This window comes from Macaca mulatta, chromosome 1, assembly GCF_049350105.2.
Source record: "Macaca mulatta isolate MMU2019108-1 chromosome 1, T2T-MMU8v2.0, whole genome shotgun sequence".
In the NCBI taxonomy this organism is placed as follows: domain Eukaryota; kingdom Metazoa; phylum Chordata; class Mammalia; order Primates; family Cercopithecidae; genus Macaca; species Macaca mulatta.
In genome coordinates, this window is record NC_133406.1 from 173,778,211 (window position 1) to 173,800,653 (window position 22,443).

The 22,443-nt window shown below is 34.1% G+C and overlaps 1 protein-coding gene across 1 annotated transcript in view; it reads left to right on the forward strand.

The window, feature by feature from the left end:
* The window catches only part of DNAI4 (dynein axonemal intermediate chain 4), a 107,310-nt gene extending 84,867 nt beyond the window's left edge, over positions 1-22,443 (forward strand). Inside the window, 7 exon segments of the mRNA XM_015141821.3 lie at positions 1,828-1,979; positions 3,473-3,630; positions 3,914-4,035; positions 9,758-9,856; positions 10,623-10,849; positions 13,234-13,390; positions 21,045-22,443. Coding sequence (XP_014997307.3) covers positions 1,828-1,979; positions 3,473-3,630; positions 3,914-4,035; positions 9,758-9,856; positions 10,623-10,849; positions 13,234-13,390; positions 21,045-21,095 — 966 coding nt within the window. The 3' untranslated portion in view covers positions 21,096-22,443.

Consider the following 22,443-nt stretch of genomic DNA (forward strand, 5'->3'; position numbering starts at 1 on the left):
ACAAGAATAAGAAGCATTTTTATCTGGCTGTTGACAAAATTCTCATAAAGTATATAATTACATGTAATAAATAAAGTCTAGAAAATTTTATCAGTTAAGACTATTTTCTTTGGTTTAACTCATAGCAATTAAAATTTGTTCTTGTTGACATAGGGTAAAGAGAATTCATTTATAAATTCATTCAGTAAATATTTATTGAACATGTACTATATGCTTATATATGATGATGCAGAGTTGAACCATTATTGATTTTCACAGCTAATTATAAAGAAAAATGAATCTGTAAATGAAAATCCTTTGAAAATTATGGGGTTTTTTTGTTTGTTTGTTTGTTTTTCTTTTGAGACAGAGTCTTGCATTGTCGCCCAGGCTGGAGTGCAGTGGCGTGATCTTGACTCACTGCAACTTCCACCTCCTGGGTTCAAGCGATTCACCTGCCTCAGCCTCTCAAGTAGCTGGGACTACAGGTGTGTGCCACCACACCCAGCTAATTTTTGTATTTTTAATAGAGACGGGATTTCACAGTGTTGGCCAGGATGGTCTTGATCTCTTGACCTTGTGATCCTCCTGCCTCGGCCTCCCAAAGTGCTGGGATTACAGGCGTGAGCCACTGGAGCCCAGCTGAAAATTATGTTTTTAAAATACCTGGTGGTTTCTTAATATATGAATACCTCCTTATCACCTGACTGTTATTCTCAATAGAAATAAAATAAATTTATATGACATTCTTACTGTCATACATTTTTCAGAGAGAATGAATATAAAGAATCATAGTAGTAATTTTGCTAAACAGCCCTAGTCAATCTGTTACTTTAAAGTTTTATATTTAGTTTTGATTCACAACTGAAATGCAAAGTGGAAAACTTACAGAAGGGCCAGAAGAGCATATAAAAATGACTAAAATTTTTATAAATACCTCTAGTCTGTAATATCTGTAACAGTGTTTGAATAAACTTAGCTATATGTCATGTAAATCTGGGTTTATATAGCATAAAAGAAAGGAAGAAGCAATTTTAAATGTGGAGGGATTGACATTGGATTCATCATCAGTAGTCTGTCTTCTTTTTTATGTAGGTGGTTAAAAACAAGAAAGGATTTAAATTAGACATTCAAACAAAACAAACTCTTCATGGGGTTGTAGAACAGAGTAACTTGTAACTTGGGGAGTTTTAGAACTTTTTCTCTTCATTCTTTAGATAATCCAAGCATCTGAAACAAATACTAGAATACAGGAATATATGCTAGATGATTAGTTTTTTGTTCCCATAAGAAGGTAGACATGTGATGGTAATACTAATCCTGCTGAAAGATTACCAAAATATTATTGTAGAAGGCTGTGCTGTACTTCCCTTCCTTCTTTCCTCCCTCCCTCCCTCCCTCCCTTCCTTCCTTCCTTCCTTCCTCCCTCCCTCCCTCCCTCCCTCCCTTCCTTCCTTCCTTCCTTCTTTTCTTCCTTCCTTCCTTCTTTTCTTTCTTTCTGAGATGGGGGTCTCGTTATGTTGCCCAGGCTGGTCCCAAACTGCTGGTCTCAAGTGATCCTCCCACCTCAGCCTCCCTAGTAGCTAGTATTCCAGGAGTGAGCCCCCATGCCCAACACTCTATTTCTTAAAGTCATTGAGTGCTGAGGATTCATACTTGTATCAAAGGAAATGACCAAGTGAAGTTTTATTCTTTTCTGTACTGGAAATGAGGAGGACAGAAGTAACTGAATGTGGGCTAACTCTGCTCACATACCCACTGCCACCAAACTAAATCTCAGCCACCATTATATTCTGTCTTACTGTAGTCTACAAAAACAAGTTGAAAATGTAATTTTTTAAAATTTAGTGGCCAGAACGTATTTATCAGAGTCCATATGGAGTTACTGCTGTGGATTTTTCAATTGGAGCACCTAACCTTTTAGCAGTTGGCTACCACAATGGCACAATTGCAATTTACAATGTACGGAGCAACAGTAATGTTCCAGTTCTGGATAGTAGGTAAGAACCTGAGAATTAGATAAATGTATAATACATGCTTTTTCAGGAGGATTTACTCTAATGTTATTTAGTTTTGAGTAAATATTTATGTCGTTACTGAGAGTGATACCATTATTTTTGAAACATTTAATAATCCCTCATGTTGTCTCTGCAGCTGGAATGGTGTGTCCTAATAGCTCCTTCAACTTCTTCTCTGCCCATCTCACTAACCAACTTCCTCTGGCTTCACAGTTTATGCTTATTCTTAAACTACTGCTTTGGTTTCACTTCTTCCAGGAAATTTTCCCATTCCTTTCTTTTGTGCAACCTGTACATACCTTTATCATAGCACTTATCATATTATATATAAAATTATGTATGTGTATATATATGTAAATCTATCTAATCTATCTATCTATCTATCTATCTATCTATCTATCTATCTATCTATCTGTCTTACTAAGAAGGGTATAAGTTCCTTGAGAGCAAGGATTGAATCTTATATACCTTTCTTTCATCAGCATGTCATTGAAAATTGGACATATAACAGGAGTCTAGTAAGTGTTTGATGAATAATTAATGAATAAATGAGTTATATGAGGAAAGCCAAAAGGTTAGAGGTGAAAGATATTAAAAAGACTAGGTTTTTGTAATAGACAAGATACCAATGGGGCATGTTTGTAAAAGTGTTTGAATAAACTTAGCTAGAACTAGAAATAACCATTAAAGCAGAGGCTCCTGAACTTAACTTCAAATTATTTGCAGTTTTGTAAGCATGGGCCTTTGTGCTTGTTTCTGGGAAGAGGGTCCATAATTTTCACCAAAAAATCAAAGATATGTATGATTTTTCAAATGTTCAGAACTGATTGCATTGGAGGGTTTGTATTAAAAATCAAGGTAGTCAGTACCATGAAAAAAAATCACATTAATCTGATAGGAAAAGAGAGTAATCTGAGAAGTGAGTTTAATTTTTCAGAAAAATTTTAACTCTAATCCATAGAGAGAGTTAAACCAATGGGCAATCTTGAAACGTAGGAAGAAGAGTGAAATATAGAAAGAAGAATTGTTTACCTGGATAAGATTTAAATGATTAACAACTTAATTCATAAAAACATTATAAAGATGAAAATACTTATATTCAATGTGTCTAAAATAAAGTAAAAGTCAGAATTTACACAACTAAACTAAGAAAGAATTAATGAATTGAGTAAGAAAAGTAGATTCTGAAAAGAAAGAACATTTTTGCTTTTGTATTGCAGTTATGATAGCTAATATAGTTAAAGACCAGTACAATTTTTCTTTTGTAAGAAGTAGAAAAAATAACAGTGACTGTTAAGTAGAAAAGAGGTTGTCTTTTCTATTTTTAAAAATATTTAAAAGTCTATTTTTGAACAATAAAAGGATTATATAAATAGGTCATGATCTTCTAGAAAGCTGACACTATCATTTATACTCCAATGCCTTTAAGAAATTATTATAATGATTATATGTTTAGTATTTTTTTACTGTTTTAGTGAATCACCTCAAAAACATTTGGGACCTGTCTGGCAACTACAGTGGATAGAACAAGATCGAGGAACAACAGGAGATGACAAAAGAGAAATACTAGTTTCTATATCAGCAGATGGAAGAATCGCCAAATGGGTTATACGAAAAGGACTAGATTGTTATGGTAAAAGAAAAATCAAGTTATCTTTTTCTTGTTATGTGCTGAATTAAAATTTTCTAGTTAACCATGTGTGAAAGGTGACAAATTTTGGTTTGGCCAGTAAGAAAAAAATTGGGCTTGGTCATTGTTTTTCTAAGCAGCTAGTTCTAGTGTGTGCTAATTTCAGCCTAATTATATGCAAATTTGGCAGAACTAATATTATATTTGCAGAAGAAATACACATGATATTTGCGGTAGTCTTTCATGTGGTAAATAACAAGTTATGTATGTTTTTCTTTAAATACAGATTTGATGCGATTAAAGAGAACTACAACTACCAGTAACAGAAAAGGAGGGGAAAAGGAAAAGAAAGACGAAGCTTTGATATCTCGACAGGCTCCTGGAATGTGTTTTTCTTTTCATCCCAAGGTAAATTATTTCACTCTTATTTACCACTGGATATAACAGTTTCCAAAATTGAAGTGTATTAAGTCATAAAACAAGACCAAATATTAGCCTGTTAATGAATACTGTGCCTAATATATTAGAGACAGAAAGTAGATAAATGATTGTCTGGGCTAGGGGATGCAGGTGGAAGAATAGGTGACGAGGGAGGGAAAAGTAGGGAATGACTTACTAATGATGATAGAGTTTTTTTGGGAGTGATGAAACTAAAATTGATGGTGGTGATGGTTGCAGAACTCTGTGAACAAACTAGAAACTATTGGATTATATACTTGATACGTGTGAATTATATGATGTGTGAATTATGTGATATGTGAATTATATTCCAATAAAGATTTTTTTAAATTGTGCTTTGTAAGTGAAGAAATAAGCACAGATTTAACTGCAAACCTAAGGTGGAATGGTACATTCCAGTTGGCTATGCTATGATCTTTATCTGCTTTTGCAGCTAGATAGATGAGAGGTATATATTTCTGAGGAACTATGGAAAGATTCTCTTTACAACTCTGTGCTTAACTTGAGTGCCTCTCCTTGCCCCACTTGGCCACTCTGCTGCTCTATCATACTTACAGAAACTGAATCCACTTATATGTAGTCTTCTACATTTCAATTCGCATGGTGACTCTCAGGATTTGGGGATTAGAAAGACCACTTAAATTCATGTTTACCGAGAATCAAATCAGAGCACAGTTAATGAAGTCCTCCTTTTTCTTTATCTGGAGATAGTTTGTTTTTTATTTTTAATTTATATGGGTACATAGTAGGTATATATATTTATGGGGTACATGTGATGTTTTGATACAGGCGTACAATGAATAATAATCACATCATAGACTATGGGGTATCCGTCCCTTCAAGCATTTATCCTTTGTGTTACAAACAATCCAATTATACGCTTTTAGTTCTTTTAAAGTGTACAATTAAATTATTATTGACTATAGTCACTCTGTTGTGCTATCAAATACTAGATCTTATTCATTCATTCTATTTCTTTGTACCCATTAACCATCCCCACCATCCCCCTACCCCCAACTACCTTTCCCAGCCTCTAGTAACCATCCTTGTACTCTCTATCAATCTGGAGATACTTTGTAATCAGAAAATTCAGCCACTGTGATAGGCTTTTTCAGAACATGTATTCCATGTTTTCTGTTACATGTAATATGATCATCTCTTTGGTGACACCATCATCTACGTCATGCAAACCAAGACTTGAACTCCTCTATTCTACCCTATCATCCAAATGATACTTAAATTTTATTGTCCCATCCCTTCGAGTCCAAGCCTGCTATTGCTAATGCAGTTCAGACCTTTCTTATTTTTTACTTTAATTACTACAGCCATCTTCTAACTTCCTTCATTATCAAATTCCTGTAATTCACCTTAACTTTGACTATAGAACAGTAGTTCTCAATGTGGGCAGGGAGGGGAGAATTTTCCCAGTAGGGAACATTTGGCAATGATTGGAGATATTTGTGGTTGTTGCAGCTGTCAGGAATTGAGGTGAGGGTGGGAAAGTGCTACCGGTATCTCTGGGAAGAGACCAGAGATGTTGCTAAACATCCTTCAGTGTACAGGCAGCCACCACCCTCCCAGTGCACATCAGTCCCCAACAGAGAATTATTTAGCCCAAAATGTCAATAACGCTTGGTTGAAAAAAACCTAGTCTAGTGTCCTGAAGTGTCCTTGGCATAAGGAATTCAAGATGATCATATGGTCTGTAAATAAAAACAGTTTTGCTTCTTCCTTTCTAACCTGGTTGCCTTTATTTCTCTTCCTTGTATGATTGTACTGGTTACAACCTTCAGTACAGGGATGAGTAAAGATGATGAAAGCATGCATATCTGTACTGTTCCTGATCTTAGAGGAAAAGCATTTAGTCTTTTACTATTAGGTATGGTGTCAGATGAAGGCTTTTTGTAGACGCAGTTAATCAGATTGAGGAAGTTCCATTACATTCCTAGTTTGCTGGGTGGTTCTTATTCGGAATGGATGTTGGATTTTGTTAAATGCTTTTCCGTATGTATAAAGATGATCATATAGTTTTTCTTTTCAAGGTTGTTAATATGGTGAATTAGATTGATTAATTTTTGAATGTTTATCCCTGAAATAAACTTTATTTCATTGTGGTTTATTACCCTTTTTAATATACTAGCAAATTTGATATAGTGAAATTTTGTTTAGAATCTTTGAATCTTTGGTTAGAAGAGAGGCTGATCTATAGTTTTCTTGTGACATCTTTGACTTTGCTATCAGGGTAATCATGTCTGCACAGAATTCCTTTTAGAAATAATTTTCATAAAATTAGTATGAGTTCTTCATTATATACTTAATAGAATTAACCATCTGGGCCTGGAGTTTTCTTTGTAGGGAGATTTTTAATTTTTAACTACAAATTCAAATTTTAATATATGTAGGGTTATTATGGTTATCTATTGCTTCTTGAGTCAGCTTTGGTAATTTGTGTCTTTTAAGGAATTTGTCTATTTTATCGAAGTTGTGGAATTTATTGACATAATATCCCCCTAGCATCCTTTAATAACTGTGGAATATATAGTAATCTCACCTCTAATTTTTTTTTTTTTTTTTTTTTGAGACAGAGTCTCACTCTGTCACCTAGGCTGGAGTGCAGTGGTATGATTATAACTCACTGTAACTTTGAACTCCTGGGCTCAAGCTATCCTCCCACATCAGCCTCCTAAACAGCTAAGATTACAGCCACACACCACCATGCCTGGCTAATTTATTATTTAATTTAATTTAATTTAATTTAATTTTTTTGAGACATGGTCTCACTCTGTAGTCCGGGTTGGAGTGCAGTGGAGTGATCTTGGCTCACTGCAGCCTCCATCTCCTGGGTTCAAGCGATTCTCCCACGTCAGTCTCCTGAGTAGTTGGGATTACAGGTGTGCACCACCATGCCCAGCTAATTTTTTGTATTTTTTTTTTAGTAGGGATGGAGTTTCACCACAGTGGCCAGGCTGGTCTTGAACTCCTGACCTCAAGTGATCCTCCTGCCTTGGCCTCCCAAAATGCTGGGATTACAGGCGTGAGCCACCGCACCTGGCCTAATTTATTTTTATTTTTATTTTTGTAGTGGTGTAATCTTGCTATGGTGCCCAAGCTGGTGTCAAACTCCTAGGCTCAAGTGATCCTCCTGCCCTGGCCTCCCAAAGTGCTGGGGTTATAGGCATAAGCCATGACATTGCCCTGTGATTCCTAATATTAGTAATTTGTGTCTTCTCTCTTTTCCTGATTAGTCTGACTTATGTTTATCAATTTTGTTGAACTCCAAGAAATGGCTTTTGACTTAATTGGTTTTCACTATTTTGTTTGTTTTCTTTATCATCGATTTCCACTTTGATCCTTACTTCTTTTCTTTACTTTGGTTTAAATTTGCTCTTGTTTTCCTAATTTTTTAGAATGAAAGCAGAGGTCATTGATTTATGACTGTTTTCTTTTCTAATGTAGTTATTTGTGCTATAATTTTTTCCTAAGTACTGCTTTAGCAGCATCCCCAAAATTCTGATATGTTACATTTTCATTTTCATTCTGTTCAAATGACCAATTTTCTCCCTTGATTTCTTCTTTGATGGATGGGTTATTTAGAAGCATGTTATTTAGTTTCCAGATATTATTTCCAGATATTAAGCATGTTATTTATTTTCCAGATTTCCAAAGGCTTTTCTGTTACCAATTTCTAATTCAATCCCACCATAATTACAGAAAACACTTTTTATAAACCGAACTCTTTGAATTTATTAAGATTTGTTATAAAGCCCAGTATGTGGTCTGTATTGGTAAATATTTCCTGTATACTTGGGAAAATATGTATTATGCTTTTCTTAGAATATTCTATAAATGTCATTCAGGTTAAATTGGCTGATAATATTGTTCAAGATTACTTCTCTTTACTGATTTTCTTCCTACTTCTTTCAATTATTGAGAAAGAGGTATTAAAGTCTCCAACCATAATTGTAGATTTGTCTGTTTTTCCTTGTAATTCTATCAGTTTTGCTTTGTGTATCTTGATGCTTTCTTATTAGGTACATACATATGTTTAGCATTATTATGTCCTATTGATCAATTAACTCCTTTATCACGATGAAATGACCCTATTTATAACTTGTGATTTTTTTTTTTACTCTGAAATCTACTTAGTATGATATTAGTGTAGCCACTCCAGCTTACTTTTAACTGGTGTTAGCCTGGTTTATCATTTTTTATGCTTTTACTTTTTACCTTTTTATCTCTTTATACTTAAATTTTTTTGTAGGTAGCATATAATTGGGTCTTGCCTTTTTATACAATCTTAAAATCACTGCCTTTTAATTATGATGCCAAGATCATTTACACTTAGTTTGATTATTAGTATGGTTAGGTTTGAGTCTAACATCTTGCTTGAAGGGGGCATCTATAAAATATCTGGCTTCCTTATCTTGAGACAGGACTCTGAAGGGCCATCTTTTCTCCATAGCTTCTTATACTTGGGACTAAGCCCTTGATTGCAACTGCGTCACGGCTCAACTGAAATATCTGCCCATTCCTGTTTCCTACATAGAAGTTGTTCCTGAGAGCACTCCCTGACACTTCTGGCATGAAATGTCAGAGTTTATTTCCTGGGAAACCCAACTTTTAACAATGACGTTGAAGATCGCTAGTGAAAAATGACCACTTATAAATGGTGTTAGAATAATAAGTATCCATATTAAAAAAGGAATTAGATTTCTATCCTATCATACACAAAAACCTTTCAGAAGAAAATGTAGGAAAATATCTCTAGGACCTTAAGGTAGGGAAAGATTTCTTAAAGCACAAAAAAATGCTAAATATAACAGAAAATGAGAACTTATGTTTATCAAAGACAGTAAAAAGAAAATAAAAAGATAAGTCATACACTGGGAGAAGATATTTATAACATGTTATAGACAAAGCAATCGATTCTAGAAAATATGAAGAACTTATACAAATGGAAAATAACAAGACATATTATTACTAAAATGATCGGGACACAAACAGAAGAGGAAACACAAGTGGCCAATGAACATAAAGTGCTCAACCTTATTAATATTCAAATAAATAGGAATTAAAAATGGTTGATATAATTTTACATCTAATAGAATGGCAACATTTAAGATTTCTGATGTAAGCAACTGTCAAACAGAATGTGAGTCAGATAACTTTTATACAGGACTGTCTGGGAATATGTATTGGTAATACCACTTTGGGAGAAATTATACTTTATCATATAGTTTATTTTTTTCTTTTTTTTAATATCATGTAGTTCAAAAGTGTGTATCTGTCTTTTCTTTGACAAGTTGTAATGAAAGAGCACTTACTGTTTCCCTGGACTGCTAGTTCCATTGTCAGGTACCTCTAAATGTTAGAAAATTTCTTATTTATTTTAAGCCAGTGTTTTTCTATGTAATTTCCAGACAGGATATTAAATGCTACCCTAATTCCAGCAAAGGACCAATTTATATTTTCTTTTGCACAGTAGTCTTTCAGGTAGTTTGATTATTATAAAATCATGACAAAAGGAAAAGACAAGACTGGTATATTCAAGATAGCGCTTTTAGTTTGGGTTCTCGAATTGATTTTAATAGATCCAGAAATATCTAATCTTCTATTTATGACGCTTACTAATGTATCACAAGCCAATGCATTTCGATGTTCTGTGTTGTAGGACACAAATATCTATTTGGCTGGCACTGAAGAAGGTCATATTCACAAATGTTCTTGTTCATATAATGAACAATACCTAAATACCTACAGAGGACATAAGGTTAGTTTAATTATAGAAGATTGGAACATTTATTTTGTATTTCTGAAAAAATAGTACCATTATACAAAGCATATGTAATATGCAATAAATTTACAACTTCAGAGTTAAAAATACCATCTTGAATTAAGTGTTTTCTTCTATGGAAACCACCAATAATGTACGGGGCATTTTATTTGAGTTCTAGATATCCTTGATTTCTTCTTGGAAGTTTTGGAAGTCGCAAGTTTTGTTTCTAAAAGACTTTGCTTATGATAACATGCTGATCCTAAAGTAAAATTGTCTTTCACCCATACCTAGTCTCTATAGCTTTTTTTTTTTTTTAAGAGATGGGTCTCACTGTTACTCAGGCTGACCTTGAACTTCCACTTTATCTTCCACTTGATCTTCCCACTTTAGCCTCTAAAGAAGCTGGGACTACAGGCAAACACCACTGCACCTGGCTGTACATCTTGTCATGATTGTTTCAGACACTTTTTTTTCATTTTCTCCGTCCTTTCTTTCTTTTCTTAATACTCTTTATTTTTTCAAAGTATGCATAATATGTATTCAATTTAGTGAATATTGTAGCAACTATATTTTTATGTTTCTAAATGTAATAATTTAGGGAAGATTCAATCTATGATCTTATTCTCAGCTAAAATACTGCCCACACAATAATGAGTTGTGTGAAAATCTAGAAATCTTAGCATTTTCAATTTGCTAGTCAAGTTTAAAATAAATGATGTTAAATATTGTTTACCTATGTATTTTTTTTTTTTATTTCTAGGGTCCAGTGTATAAAGTGACATGGAATCCATTTTGTCATGATGTATTTTTAAGCTGTTCTGCAGATTGGGGTGTTATTATATGGCAACAGGAGAATGTCAAGCCATTTTTGAGTTTTTATCCAACTACTTCTGTTGTTTACGATGTTGCCTGGTCTCCAAAATCATCCTATATATTTGCAGCTGCAAATGAGAACAGGGTGGAGATTTGGGACCTTCATATCAGCACGTAAGTGTTACTATTTTTCTTGGGTAAATTTACAGTAGAAGCAGTTCAAACTAAATTATAGCTGATAGCTTTGACACCAGTTAGAGGGTACTGTAGTTACTTTAAAAGAAGTAATAGTTTATAAGAGTCCTTTATGAATAAAGATAATACCAGGATGCTATATTAATGTTAATTATTTATACCGTATGTGATTTTAAAAATATTTGAATGAAAGTAGTTTACTTTGTCTGGGCACAGTGGCTCACACCTGTAATCCCAGCACTTTGGGAGGCTGAGGCAGGTGGATCACTTGAGGTCAAGAGTTCAATACCAGCCTGGCCAACATGCTGAAACCCCGTCTCTACCAAAATATACAAACTGGCCAGGTGTGGTGGCATGCACCTGTAGTCCCAGCTACTCAGGAGCATGAAACAGGAGAATCACTTGAACCCAAGAGGTGGAGGTTGCAGTGAGCCAAGATTGAGCCAGTGTACTCCAACCTGGGCAACATAGTGAGACTATCTCAAAAAAAAAAAAAAAAAAAAAAAGAATAAAGAAAGTAGTTTACCTTACTCATCTCCTCAAACTTTTACAGGACGATATAGGATGTAATAGCTATCTTGAGTTCTTATTCATTGCCTGATTTAGAGAAACATACAGAGGCATTTTTACATTTTTAATTAAAAATTTTCTATGATAGAAAAAAGGGACAAAATAATTATTTTTGCAACATTTACTTATGCTCTTACCTTGTTTCAAAACATATTCAAAGGGGTATGAACTTAATTAAAATTTTTGATTTAACATATTACATCAAAGTTATTAGAGGATTATCTAAATTAATTTATTCTTCCTAATATGGAAACTTAATACAATGTTGGAATAAAAAGGTTAATGGTTCTACTTTTTCAATTGGAAATTATACAATATCTTTATGTTAGTTTTTAGCAAAAACAGCAAGAAAATAAATTCTTGTTTGAAAGAAATGATGTCAAATTCAATGGGTTTATTCTTCATGAGAATTTTTTTTGCTAGGAATTATAATTCAGTAATTTTAAAATTTTGTCCTGGTTTGTTCTATAAAACAGTATGAACCAAAAATCAAGGATTACCAGTATGAGGTGACTAATATATATAGTGGCGGCTTAAATAATCCCACCTCTGATTTTAATTTTTCTGGAAAACCTGTAATTCCCAGGAGAACACATTTTTAAAAGAAGTATACAGCGGCCGGGCGCGGTGGCTCAAGCCTGTAATCCCAGCACTTTGGGAGGCCGAGACGGGCGGATCACGAGGTCAGGAGATGGAGACCATCCTGGCTAACACCGTGAAACCCCGTCTCTACTAAAAATACAAAAAACTAGCCGGGCGAGGTGGCGGGCGCCTGTAGTCCCAGCTACTCCGGAGGCTGAGGCAGGAGAACGGCCTAAACCCGGGAGGCGGAGCTTTCAGTGAGCTGAGATCTGGCCACTGCACTCCAGCCCGGGCTACAGAGCAAGACTCCGTCTCAAAAAAAAAAAAAAAAAAAAAAAAAAAGAAGTATACAAACTTGCTACTTCTCTTCTTTTGAGGACCCTAGGTAGATTGCTTTAGATAATGAAGACTAGGAAAACTTCTTGTTCAAAATGTACTTTTATGTTCTAGAGGTTCATTTGGATAAAAACATTATTCTGTTAAAAGACAGTTATTATTTAAGAAGTTGTGTTAGAGGTCTCCAGAGAAACAGAACCAATAAGATGTATGTACTTACATCTATTGTTGTCTCTGTCTCTATATATCTCTATTTTTATATCTATCTCTTGAGAGAGAGAGAGAGACATTTATTTTAAGGAGTGGGTCCTATCAAATATGAAATCTGCGGTGCAAGCTGGCAGGCTGGAATTTCCGGCAGGAGTCATGTTGCAGTCTTGAGAAGAAAGGCATTCTGCAGGTAGAATTTTATTCCACTTTGGGTGGATATCAGTCTTTTCTTTTAAGACCTTCAACTAATTGGATGAAGCCTACCCACATTATGGAGGGTAATAGGCTTTATTCAAATTCTAGTGAATTAAATATTAATTGTATTTGAAAAAAAATACCTTTAAAATAGACTGATGTTTCACCAAACAACTGGGTACCATAGCCTAGCCAAGTGGACACACAAAATTAACCATCACAAAAGTTTAAATTTATGAGTTCCCATCTTAATTGTGAAGTACTTTAATTTACCTGGTTGAAATTAGTTCATTGAAGAAATGAAGGTTTTGATTAAGGAGTGAGGAACAGTTATTTTGAGTTTGGAAACACTTAAATAGGCTTATGGTTTTTGTTACATTTAATTTTAAAAATCTCGAATTTTTCTTTGTCTATTTAAAAGACCATATTAATATAACAATTGAATTTACAAATAAAATATTTCATTACAGTTTGGACCCTCTGATTGTGAATACTGCTAACCCTGGAATCAAGTTCACAACCATTCTCTTTGCCAAACAAACAGATTGCCTTTTGGTAGGAGACAGTGATGGACAGGTTTCTGTGTATGAACTGAGAAATATGCCTACTGCTTTGGAATCTGGCCGGGTGAGACTCAAGAGTAAAAAAATTTGTGTCATTTTATTATTCTATTCAGATATACTTTTGTAGCATGCGGAGGATTTACCTTTCCTAAGTATCTTAAGTGTAATATAATAAAAGAACATAAATTCCAAGAGTTGCTATCTTCTAGACATGGTACCCATTAGGGTTATTTTTTTTTCAACCTCATCTTCTTTATCTGTAAAAGAGAATGAGAATAATAATCTTGGTGTGCAAAATAATTGTAAATATTATATGGGAGAACCTAAAATTGTGCCTAGTATGTAATTGGGACTTAATAATTTTGAAAGATGGTCAAAGAAGTTTACTTCATATATTAAAAGATTGTTACATAAAATAATTGCATTTTTAGATATTTTCCAATGTTCCTCAAATGGGCATTTATTTCTGTTGGTTTAGCGTTATCCTATTCTCTTATTCCACGTTCTTCAATACCCAAGTTTTGTGTCGAACTTTGACAAACAACTCGGTGTCATTAGATGCCTATTATTTTTAAAAAGTTTTCAATTTTCAATTAAAAATTTTCATTTTTTCTCTGTTTCTTGTGTTTACATTGTTATTATAAACAATAATCTGGTAAATATTAGCACAAATATGATAAATACGTTAAAAATATTTACAAATCAATATGAAAAAACAGCAAGACTTCAATAAAAAATGGGCAATGGTCAGGAACAGGTCATTCACAAAAAATGACTAGTAGATATGTTTTAAAATCCAACCTCACTAATAATTTAAAAGATAAAATATTAAATTCAAATAGCACTCTCACATATCAGATTTACAAAGTTTATTTAAAAATAATTTTTTAATAAGACTACTCTGTACTGGCAAACATTTGATAAGTCCTCTCATACTGGTGGTTGGAATAGAAATCGGTATAACTTTTTGGAAGCAATTTGACAATCTGAATCAAGACTGTTAGAAATGTTTAGAGAAGACCGGGCACAGTGGCTCATGCCTGTAATCCCAGCACTTTGGGAGACTGAGGCGGGTGGATCACTTGAGGTCAGGAGTTCAAGACCAGCCTGGCCAACATGGTGAAACTCTGTCTCTACTAAAAATACAAAAATTAGCTGGGTGTAGTGGCGGGTGCCTGTAGTCCCAGCTACTCAGGAGGCTGAGGCACGAGAATCGTTTGAACCTGGGAGACGGAGGTTGCAATGAGCTGAGATGGCGCCACTGCACTCCAGGCTGGGCAGCAGAGCAAAATTCTGACTCAAAAAAAAAAAAAAAAAAAAAAGGGAATGTTTAGAGAATACTGATTTCCTTTTAACTAGCACTTCTGAGACTATCCTATAGAAATGTTTATAAATGTAATAAAATAAATTATAGCATTATTCATGAGATAAGAAAAGAAAAGGAAAAGGAAAACAGAACAACATAAATATCCAACAAGAAGGAAATGTGGCCGGGGAAATCAGATGATTGATTAGATCTGGGTCACATGTAGGAGGTAGAGTTCTGTCCCAACCATATGGACTGCAAATGTTAAATAAGTAAATCAATAAAATGCTTGTCATTTCCCCAGCCTAACATTCACAGGGCTTATTTATTTACTTACTTCAAATCTTTGCTCAAGTGTCACTTTCTCAGTTAAGTCTTTCCTGATCGTCTTATTTAAAATTGCAACCTCTACTATCTTTCACACCCCCTATTCAATACTCTTTCATGACTTATTTTTTAAATAACATTTAACACCTTTGAATATACATAAACTTACTTCTGCATTTTATATCTATTTATATATAAATTGATGTATGCATTATAACATAATTTATTTATATATTTTGTTAATTGCCTGTGTCCCACACCTAGAATGTTAACTCTATGAAAACAGTGATTTTTGTCTCTTTTGTTCTGGGTTGTATTGCCATGGTCTAGTAGTGTCTGGCTTATAGTAGTTATTCAATAAATGCTTGTTGAATAAATATGCATTGAAAAACTAGAGAAAAAAATTAACATGCTTTGTATTACAACTATTAGTTTTAGGCGTGGAGTCTTGGATAAATTTTATGTTCCAGAGGTTCATTTGCATAAAAACATTATTCTGTTAAAAGACAGTTATTATTTAAGAAGTTGTGTTAGGGGTCTCCAGAGAAACAGAACCAATAAGATGTATATTTTTCCTTTTACTTACCTGTTTTCCATACCATCTGTATTTGTTTCACAAAACGCATTGGTTTTCTTACATAATAATTTTAGTCTACTCTGAGGAATGTAATCCTAATGGCTTTTTCGTGATATTAAACATTTTTTCATTTCTCACACATTCATTGAGTATCAGATATTTTAACAGGTACTGGGATATTTATCTCCACACTGAAACTTGCCTAAGATGCACAGCTCAATGGCCAAAAGAAATTAAAAGAAAATTCCATTCTTATTCAAATCTCTTAAAATTTTTAAGTGAATCCAAATACATAGTTTATAGTAATCTTTTTTTCTTCTTTTGTCCATAAGCCTCCAATTCTAAATGTAGCCTCAAAGCCTAAATTCATCTTTAAAAAAAAAAAAACAACTCTATGTTTCTCTTAGTCCATCTCACAAGAGCTCTAAGAACTTGCGCATAAACTCTGAATTTGCGGTGGTTGGAAGCGGGAATTGAGTTGAGTTGTTTTAAAATTTTTGTTATTGTGTGTTGGAGATAGTGGTGGAAGAGAAATCTGTGAGTATTGGCATGTTGATTATTTTCTTTTCATCGAATGTATATATGTATTTGTGTGTATGTATTTTATAAATATTTATATATATGTGTGTGTGTGTATATATATATCCTGTCAAGTGTGACAATAATCTATCAATATAAGTTAGAATATTTTGAATACTTATTTTTCTTACTAGTTTGAGCCCCTTGGAAACATATATGTAAGTGTCTAGCGCAGTACTAGCACACAATGGGCATTCAGTGAATGCTGAATGACTATCTGAATGAACAAACACACAAGCAAAAGACATGGTTTCTAAGAAAGGGACAATAGATATTCAAGAAAGTATAATCAAGTGGCATGATCTTGGCTCGCTGCAACCTCTGCCTCCCGGGTTCAAGTGATTCTACTGCCTCAGCCTCCTCAGTAGCTGGGATTACAGGCGCCTACTACCACACCTGGCTAATTTTTGTACTTTTAGTAGAGACAGGGTTTCGCCATGGCTGGTCTCGAACTCCTGACCTCAGGTGATCTGCCCACCTCGGCTTCCCAAAGTGCTGGGATTACAGGCGTGAGCCACCATGCCCAGCCAATTTATTTCTTATTTCTAATGTTCCCTAAGGTAGCCTTTCTATTTACAAAAGATTATTCAGTTTACTTTGATTTTAAAAACTCATATTCAAATGATATAAGATTTACAAAAAATGAACAGTTCATCTTAAGTTGTTACATTTAGATTATATATTTTCTTATTCTCTTTTTAAGTCTAGCAGATTTTAATACATGCTAAGTGAGTTTTTGCAACTTAATTAAATTTTCTTAAAGATTTTAATTCTCATTTATAAATTTAATATATTGGACTTTTAAGTACTTCAATTTTCTTATGGACAAACAAGTCTCAGATACTTAAGGAATTCTTATTAATTTTGTAAATTAAAAATGTGATGAATACTATATTTTCTTAAATGTTCCAATGCTGTTTACAAATTGGTAAGATTTCAATCCATGATTGTAAGTCTAAATCAATTACCCAAATTACACATTTATATAAGAAGCAAATGTTTCTGTTAGACACTCCAATATGGCAACTTCTCATATACATAATGAATATTTAAAATATTAAAATTATATAAATTCCTTAATGCAGAAAATACTAAAGTTACCTGTTTGATTTGCTGCATCATTTTTGTGCACAATGTTTATTCTTCTCAGGGTAAAAAAGAATAACATTATAAGTAGTTTTGAAGACTATTTTCACAGCTAGCCAAGATGCATCTTGACTTAAGATTTTAGCCAGGGAATGAGGCCTGACACTGTGAACATTTAAGGGGATTTACCTAACTACCTTAGCTGCCAGCCTGAGCCCTGTTTTACTGTTGATTTGTCAATGCTCCAATGCATTTGTCTCCCAGCCCATGTCTCCTAAAGTCTAGTTACACATTACCTAAGTCCTCCGTCATCTCACGGAAGTCTGCAACCCTTCCCATGTTGCTGGATCACTTGATTGACTTCAATTCATTGATTTACTGTATCATTAAATTCTAAATTATTACAGTTTTCCTGTTCAGTAGGATTACAACTTTTGTAGATGTTTAAATGCCATCTGATTAGATTAGATTATATCCTTATTTTATTTATTTATTTTTTTAAAGAAAAGGTCTCACTCTGTTGCCCAGGCTGGAGTGCAGTGGCCTGATCTTGGCTCACTGCAGCCTCAAACTCCTGGGATCAAGCAATTGTCCCACCTCGGCCTCCCAAGTAGCTGGGACTACAGGTGCACACCACAATGCCTGGCTAATTTTTGTATATTTTGTAGAGATGGGGTTTTTGCCATGTTATTCAGACTCATCTCGAACTCCTGGACTCAAGTGATTTGCCCGCCTAAGCCTCCTCAAATGCTGGGATTACAGGTGTGAGCCACCAGGCCTAGCCCAGATTGTATACATCTTTAGGGCTTTGTTCAACTCATGGGCAATGGTGTGAAAAACATGCTAATGAGAAAACAATGTTTATAGCAGCCTTGTTTGTACACTGACAAATTGAAAACAACCCAAATGATTATCAGTGGAAAACTGGTTAGATAAAATATGACATTTTCACATGTGTAACTACAATACAGAGATTTAAATGACCTATATCTTAATGTGTTAATATGACAAATTTTGAATAAATTTAAAAAACAGTGTTGAGTGATAAAAGCAAATTTCAACAAGGTAAGTACAATATGTTATACGCAAGTATTATTTTAAACACAAAAATAAAAACATATTCTTAGTAGACACATTTATAGTTGGTAAAAGTATAAAATACAGACTGGAATATAGAAGAAAAATGCTTCATTTTTGTGTTTGGATTTGAATTAGTTATGCCATCTTTTAATTTGAACAGTATGCTCTACAAGCAGAAAGCTAAGCTTAGAGAATCTGAACATTTTTGGCAAATCTGTGTGTGTGTGTGTGTGTGTGTGTGTGTGCGCGCGCGCGTGCGCGCATGCGATTTCAAGGCTGGTAAGAATAATTTTCTTAACAAATCAATTCCATATGTTAGTAAATAAATATAATTTTTGGATACAAGTATGTTTTTCATGTTTTTGGTCACTATATTTGAAAGGCTTTGGGTTATAGTTTTTGGGAGATTAAACAGCAACAAAAAACCATTAATTAGATTTTTTTTGTTACTTACAGCCAAATGTTAATGATATACCTTTTCTTTCTTAGCTTATGAGAATTATAGTCATAATAATAATTTGAAGTTCCAAAGTTGCTAATGTCAAAAACATTATTTCCTACCAAGATATCTTGTCAAGTAGCATTATGACCTATAATTTTTTCATTAATTTTAACCAAGAGTGAATCAGAGTTTTGGAAGCCTTATGATTTCATTCTATATGAAAGATGTGCACCAAATTTAGCATAAAGGCTACCCCTGGGACGTGAGGGAAAGGGAAGAACAGTTTTAGGAGGTATACAAAGGAAACTATGTTTTATCAGTGTCTTTCAGGACTCCAGTTAGTATCACTTTTTCTAATTGCTACTTTTAATATTTTTAACTTTTAATTTTTAAAATTTATTTTAATTTTTTGTACAGACAAGGACTTGTTAATGTTGCCCAGGCTGATCATAAACCCGTGGCCTCAAGTAATCCTCATATCTTTGCCTTCCAAAGCGCTGGCGTTAACAGGTGTGAGCCACCATGCCTGGCCCTCTGGAGGTTTTAAGTGACATGATTTCTGAAACTCTGGCCCCTTCCTGATGAGAGCAAGGACCAGAATATTTTTGTGGTAGGATATGGCCAAAGGTTCGCTCCAGCCCTGTCCTACTAGCTTAGGGTTCATGGTTAGTGGTAACACCAGCCTAATGTCTGGCATGAACAGGAGACTGGAATTCAAGGCTTGCAATTATAACTTTATGATGTAGCTAACTGTTGGCAGGAGTTACCACTGCATTAACATTCATGACTGGGGAAGCACCAGCTCTTCTACTGTCATGATGAGGATTGCTGGTGGTCTAAGTCTTGAGCTGTAGAGAATTATGGTATAAGCATTTGGGAGAAGTCAGTTTCAATGGTGAGTTACAGAAGCAACTCCTTTTCTGCAGGCAGCCTGTGGAGAATCCCTCCTGGATACTAATTTTACTATTATGGTTCATTATACAAGTGTTTACCATGTTTTTCTCTGTGTTCTTGCTGTTTGCATTTTTCCAAATTGAAGGAAAAATAAAAAGATAACTGAAATGTTCAAAAAAGAGTTTTAGAAACATGAATCTGTAATATATGTAAGAAATTAATGATGATAGACACTGAAGGCAGAAGAAATAAACTGTTGATTCATTTATTCAACAAGTATTAATATTTACTGAGTATTTACTATGTGATGAGGTTGGTTTTAGGAACTAAGGATTCAACATTGAACAAATTTTTGTAGCTACCTCTTACATTTGCCCAAGTGAGAAACTGAAGTAGAAAGAGATGAGTTTGAGAAACATATTAAGGTTAGAATTGATGGACTTGGCAACTGATTTGGCGTGCAGGACTTTGAATGATGGGGAAGTGCCAAAGATAGCATAGTATAGGCTAAAAAATATGAACTGACTTATGTTACATTATCTAAAGAGTTCAATGATTTTCTCAAGATTACATTTACTATGTGATAGAGAAACTCTTCTGCTTCCAGTTCCTATCTTTTCACCATACTGTCTTGCTTAAAAACTCACCTCCCATCTTTGATTTTCATCCTCTTATATATGATCATTTTACCCATTTTAGTACGAATATCAGTACCACTAAGTGAAAAATAACAAAACCCACATGGAAATTGAGAAGTTCTACTCTCTAAGTCAAGCATTAATAGATCAGGGAAGAACTTAAGATATCAGTAAGTTTAACCGGTACTTTATAAATGAGAAAGTTTAGGCTTAAGCATTAAGGCTAAATAGGAGCTGCCAAAATTTTCTTCTTACTGAATCTTTATAAAATTATTTATCAGAATTCATCAAAAGAGTCTTTCAGCCAGGCGCGGTGGCTCACACGTGTAATCCCAGCACTTTGGGAGGCCAAGGTGGGTGGATCACGAGGTCAGGAGATCGAGACCATCCTGGCTAACACGGTGAAACCCTATCTCTACTAAAAATACAAAAAGTTAGCCGGGCGCGGTGGCACGTGCCTGTAGTCCCAGCTACTTGGGAGGCTGAGGCAGGAGAATTGCTGGAACCCAGGAGGCGGAGATTACAGTGAGCCGAGATTGCGCCACTGCACTCCAGCCTGGCGACAGAGCAAGACTCTGTCTCAAAAAAAAGAGTCTTTCATGGAAAGAGTAGGTTTATACTAGGAAATAACCATTACTGTTTAAACTTACCTTTGCTTGTTTCCCTTTTACAATCTTATTGGATATGTGTATCACTAACTTATAAATTTTAAATGGCATTTTAAAGACTACTTTACCTTTTAATTTGCATTTTATTGCATTGTAATTGTGTGTCTCTTTTTTTTTTCAGGGAGATATAATAGATACTTTGCTTGGATCCAAGTCAAATCAACCAGCATAATTCATCATTCTTAATATTTTTCTTATAGTTGTTTTAAAAAAGGAATTGTTTAATATCCAATAATCTGTATTATGTACTGTACACCAGATTTTGATTTCAGAAAACAATATTTAATGTATAACTTCCACTTAATTTAAATTTAATGAACTTTTATTTCAGAGATATTTGATTAGTTTGTGATCTAAGAGTTATTCTTAAGAGTTTCAGTGGAATTTTCTTAATTTTTCTAAAGATATTACTACTATACTTCTTGATCATATTTTAAGTACATATGAGTACATGTACATTCTTATATAATGTCTAAATGAGTTAGAAAATTATTATACCTATAGAAGCGAAACTTGGAAATTATTAGAACCGCTTAAACTAAAATCTTTATAACACACAATTCTATTGACTTTTAAAGCTTCTGCTTTCCAGGCGCTGCTTTCTAGGCTGTGTTTTCCAGAGTTTATAATTACGTAGTTTTTAGTCTGATGAAAATAGTGGATTCTTGTACCTAACATTTTATCCTCTTAGAACTAAGAGACGAAGCTATAGAGCTTTGTTAGACTATTTGGCAAGCAAAATATATGACAGTAAATATCAGAATTTTGTTGTTTGGCCAGTGATTATCACATTCCCAATTCAGTAAGAAAAATTAATCTGGGACACAACAGGGTACTCTCCTCTGTTTGCCCAGAATCAGCTCTGGATTTTAAGCCCAGACTTCAGTGGACCCAGATAGAAAATAAAAAGTCTCTGATCTATAGGCCACATCAGGATGTTATTTTATGAAGAGTTCTAGAGCAAGGTTGTGAAAATCGGAGTGTAGATGGGGAGCAGTGACTCCTCCAAATATTCATTGCTAACAGGCTATTCTATGCAGTTTGTTTTAACAAATCCTGGGTTTAACTGAGACCACAGGACATTATGGGCTGTTCTATAAAGCATTCTACATGGAGAGGAGAGGATAGGGCATATGAAATTCACTAAACTCTCTGGAAAAAAATAATATATATATATTATAATAATACACACACACACACACACACACACACACACACACACACACACACACACACACACACATATATATATATATAAAACCAAGACTGGAATCAATACAACAGTGGGAACTACCTTTTACAAGTATCCATTCCTTCGTAATCTCCATTTGTTTGGAGCCATCCTTTAAACAAAAGCAAGGCAAATTTTACATGGATTTAGAGGCTAGGTCAGGTTATAAGGATTATAAATTTTCCACTGGTATGTCATTGTGATTATCTTTGTTTTTGTCTCTCTGAAAGATTGGACTTTCCATAACACCTTGTGTAATAAAATAAAAACTTGATCTAATTGAAAAAAA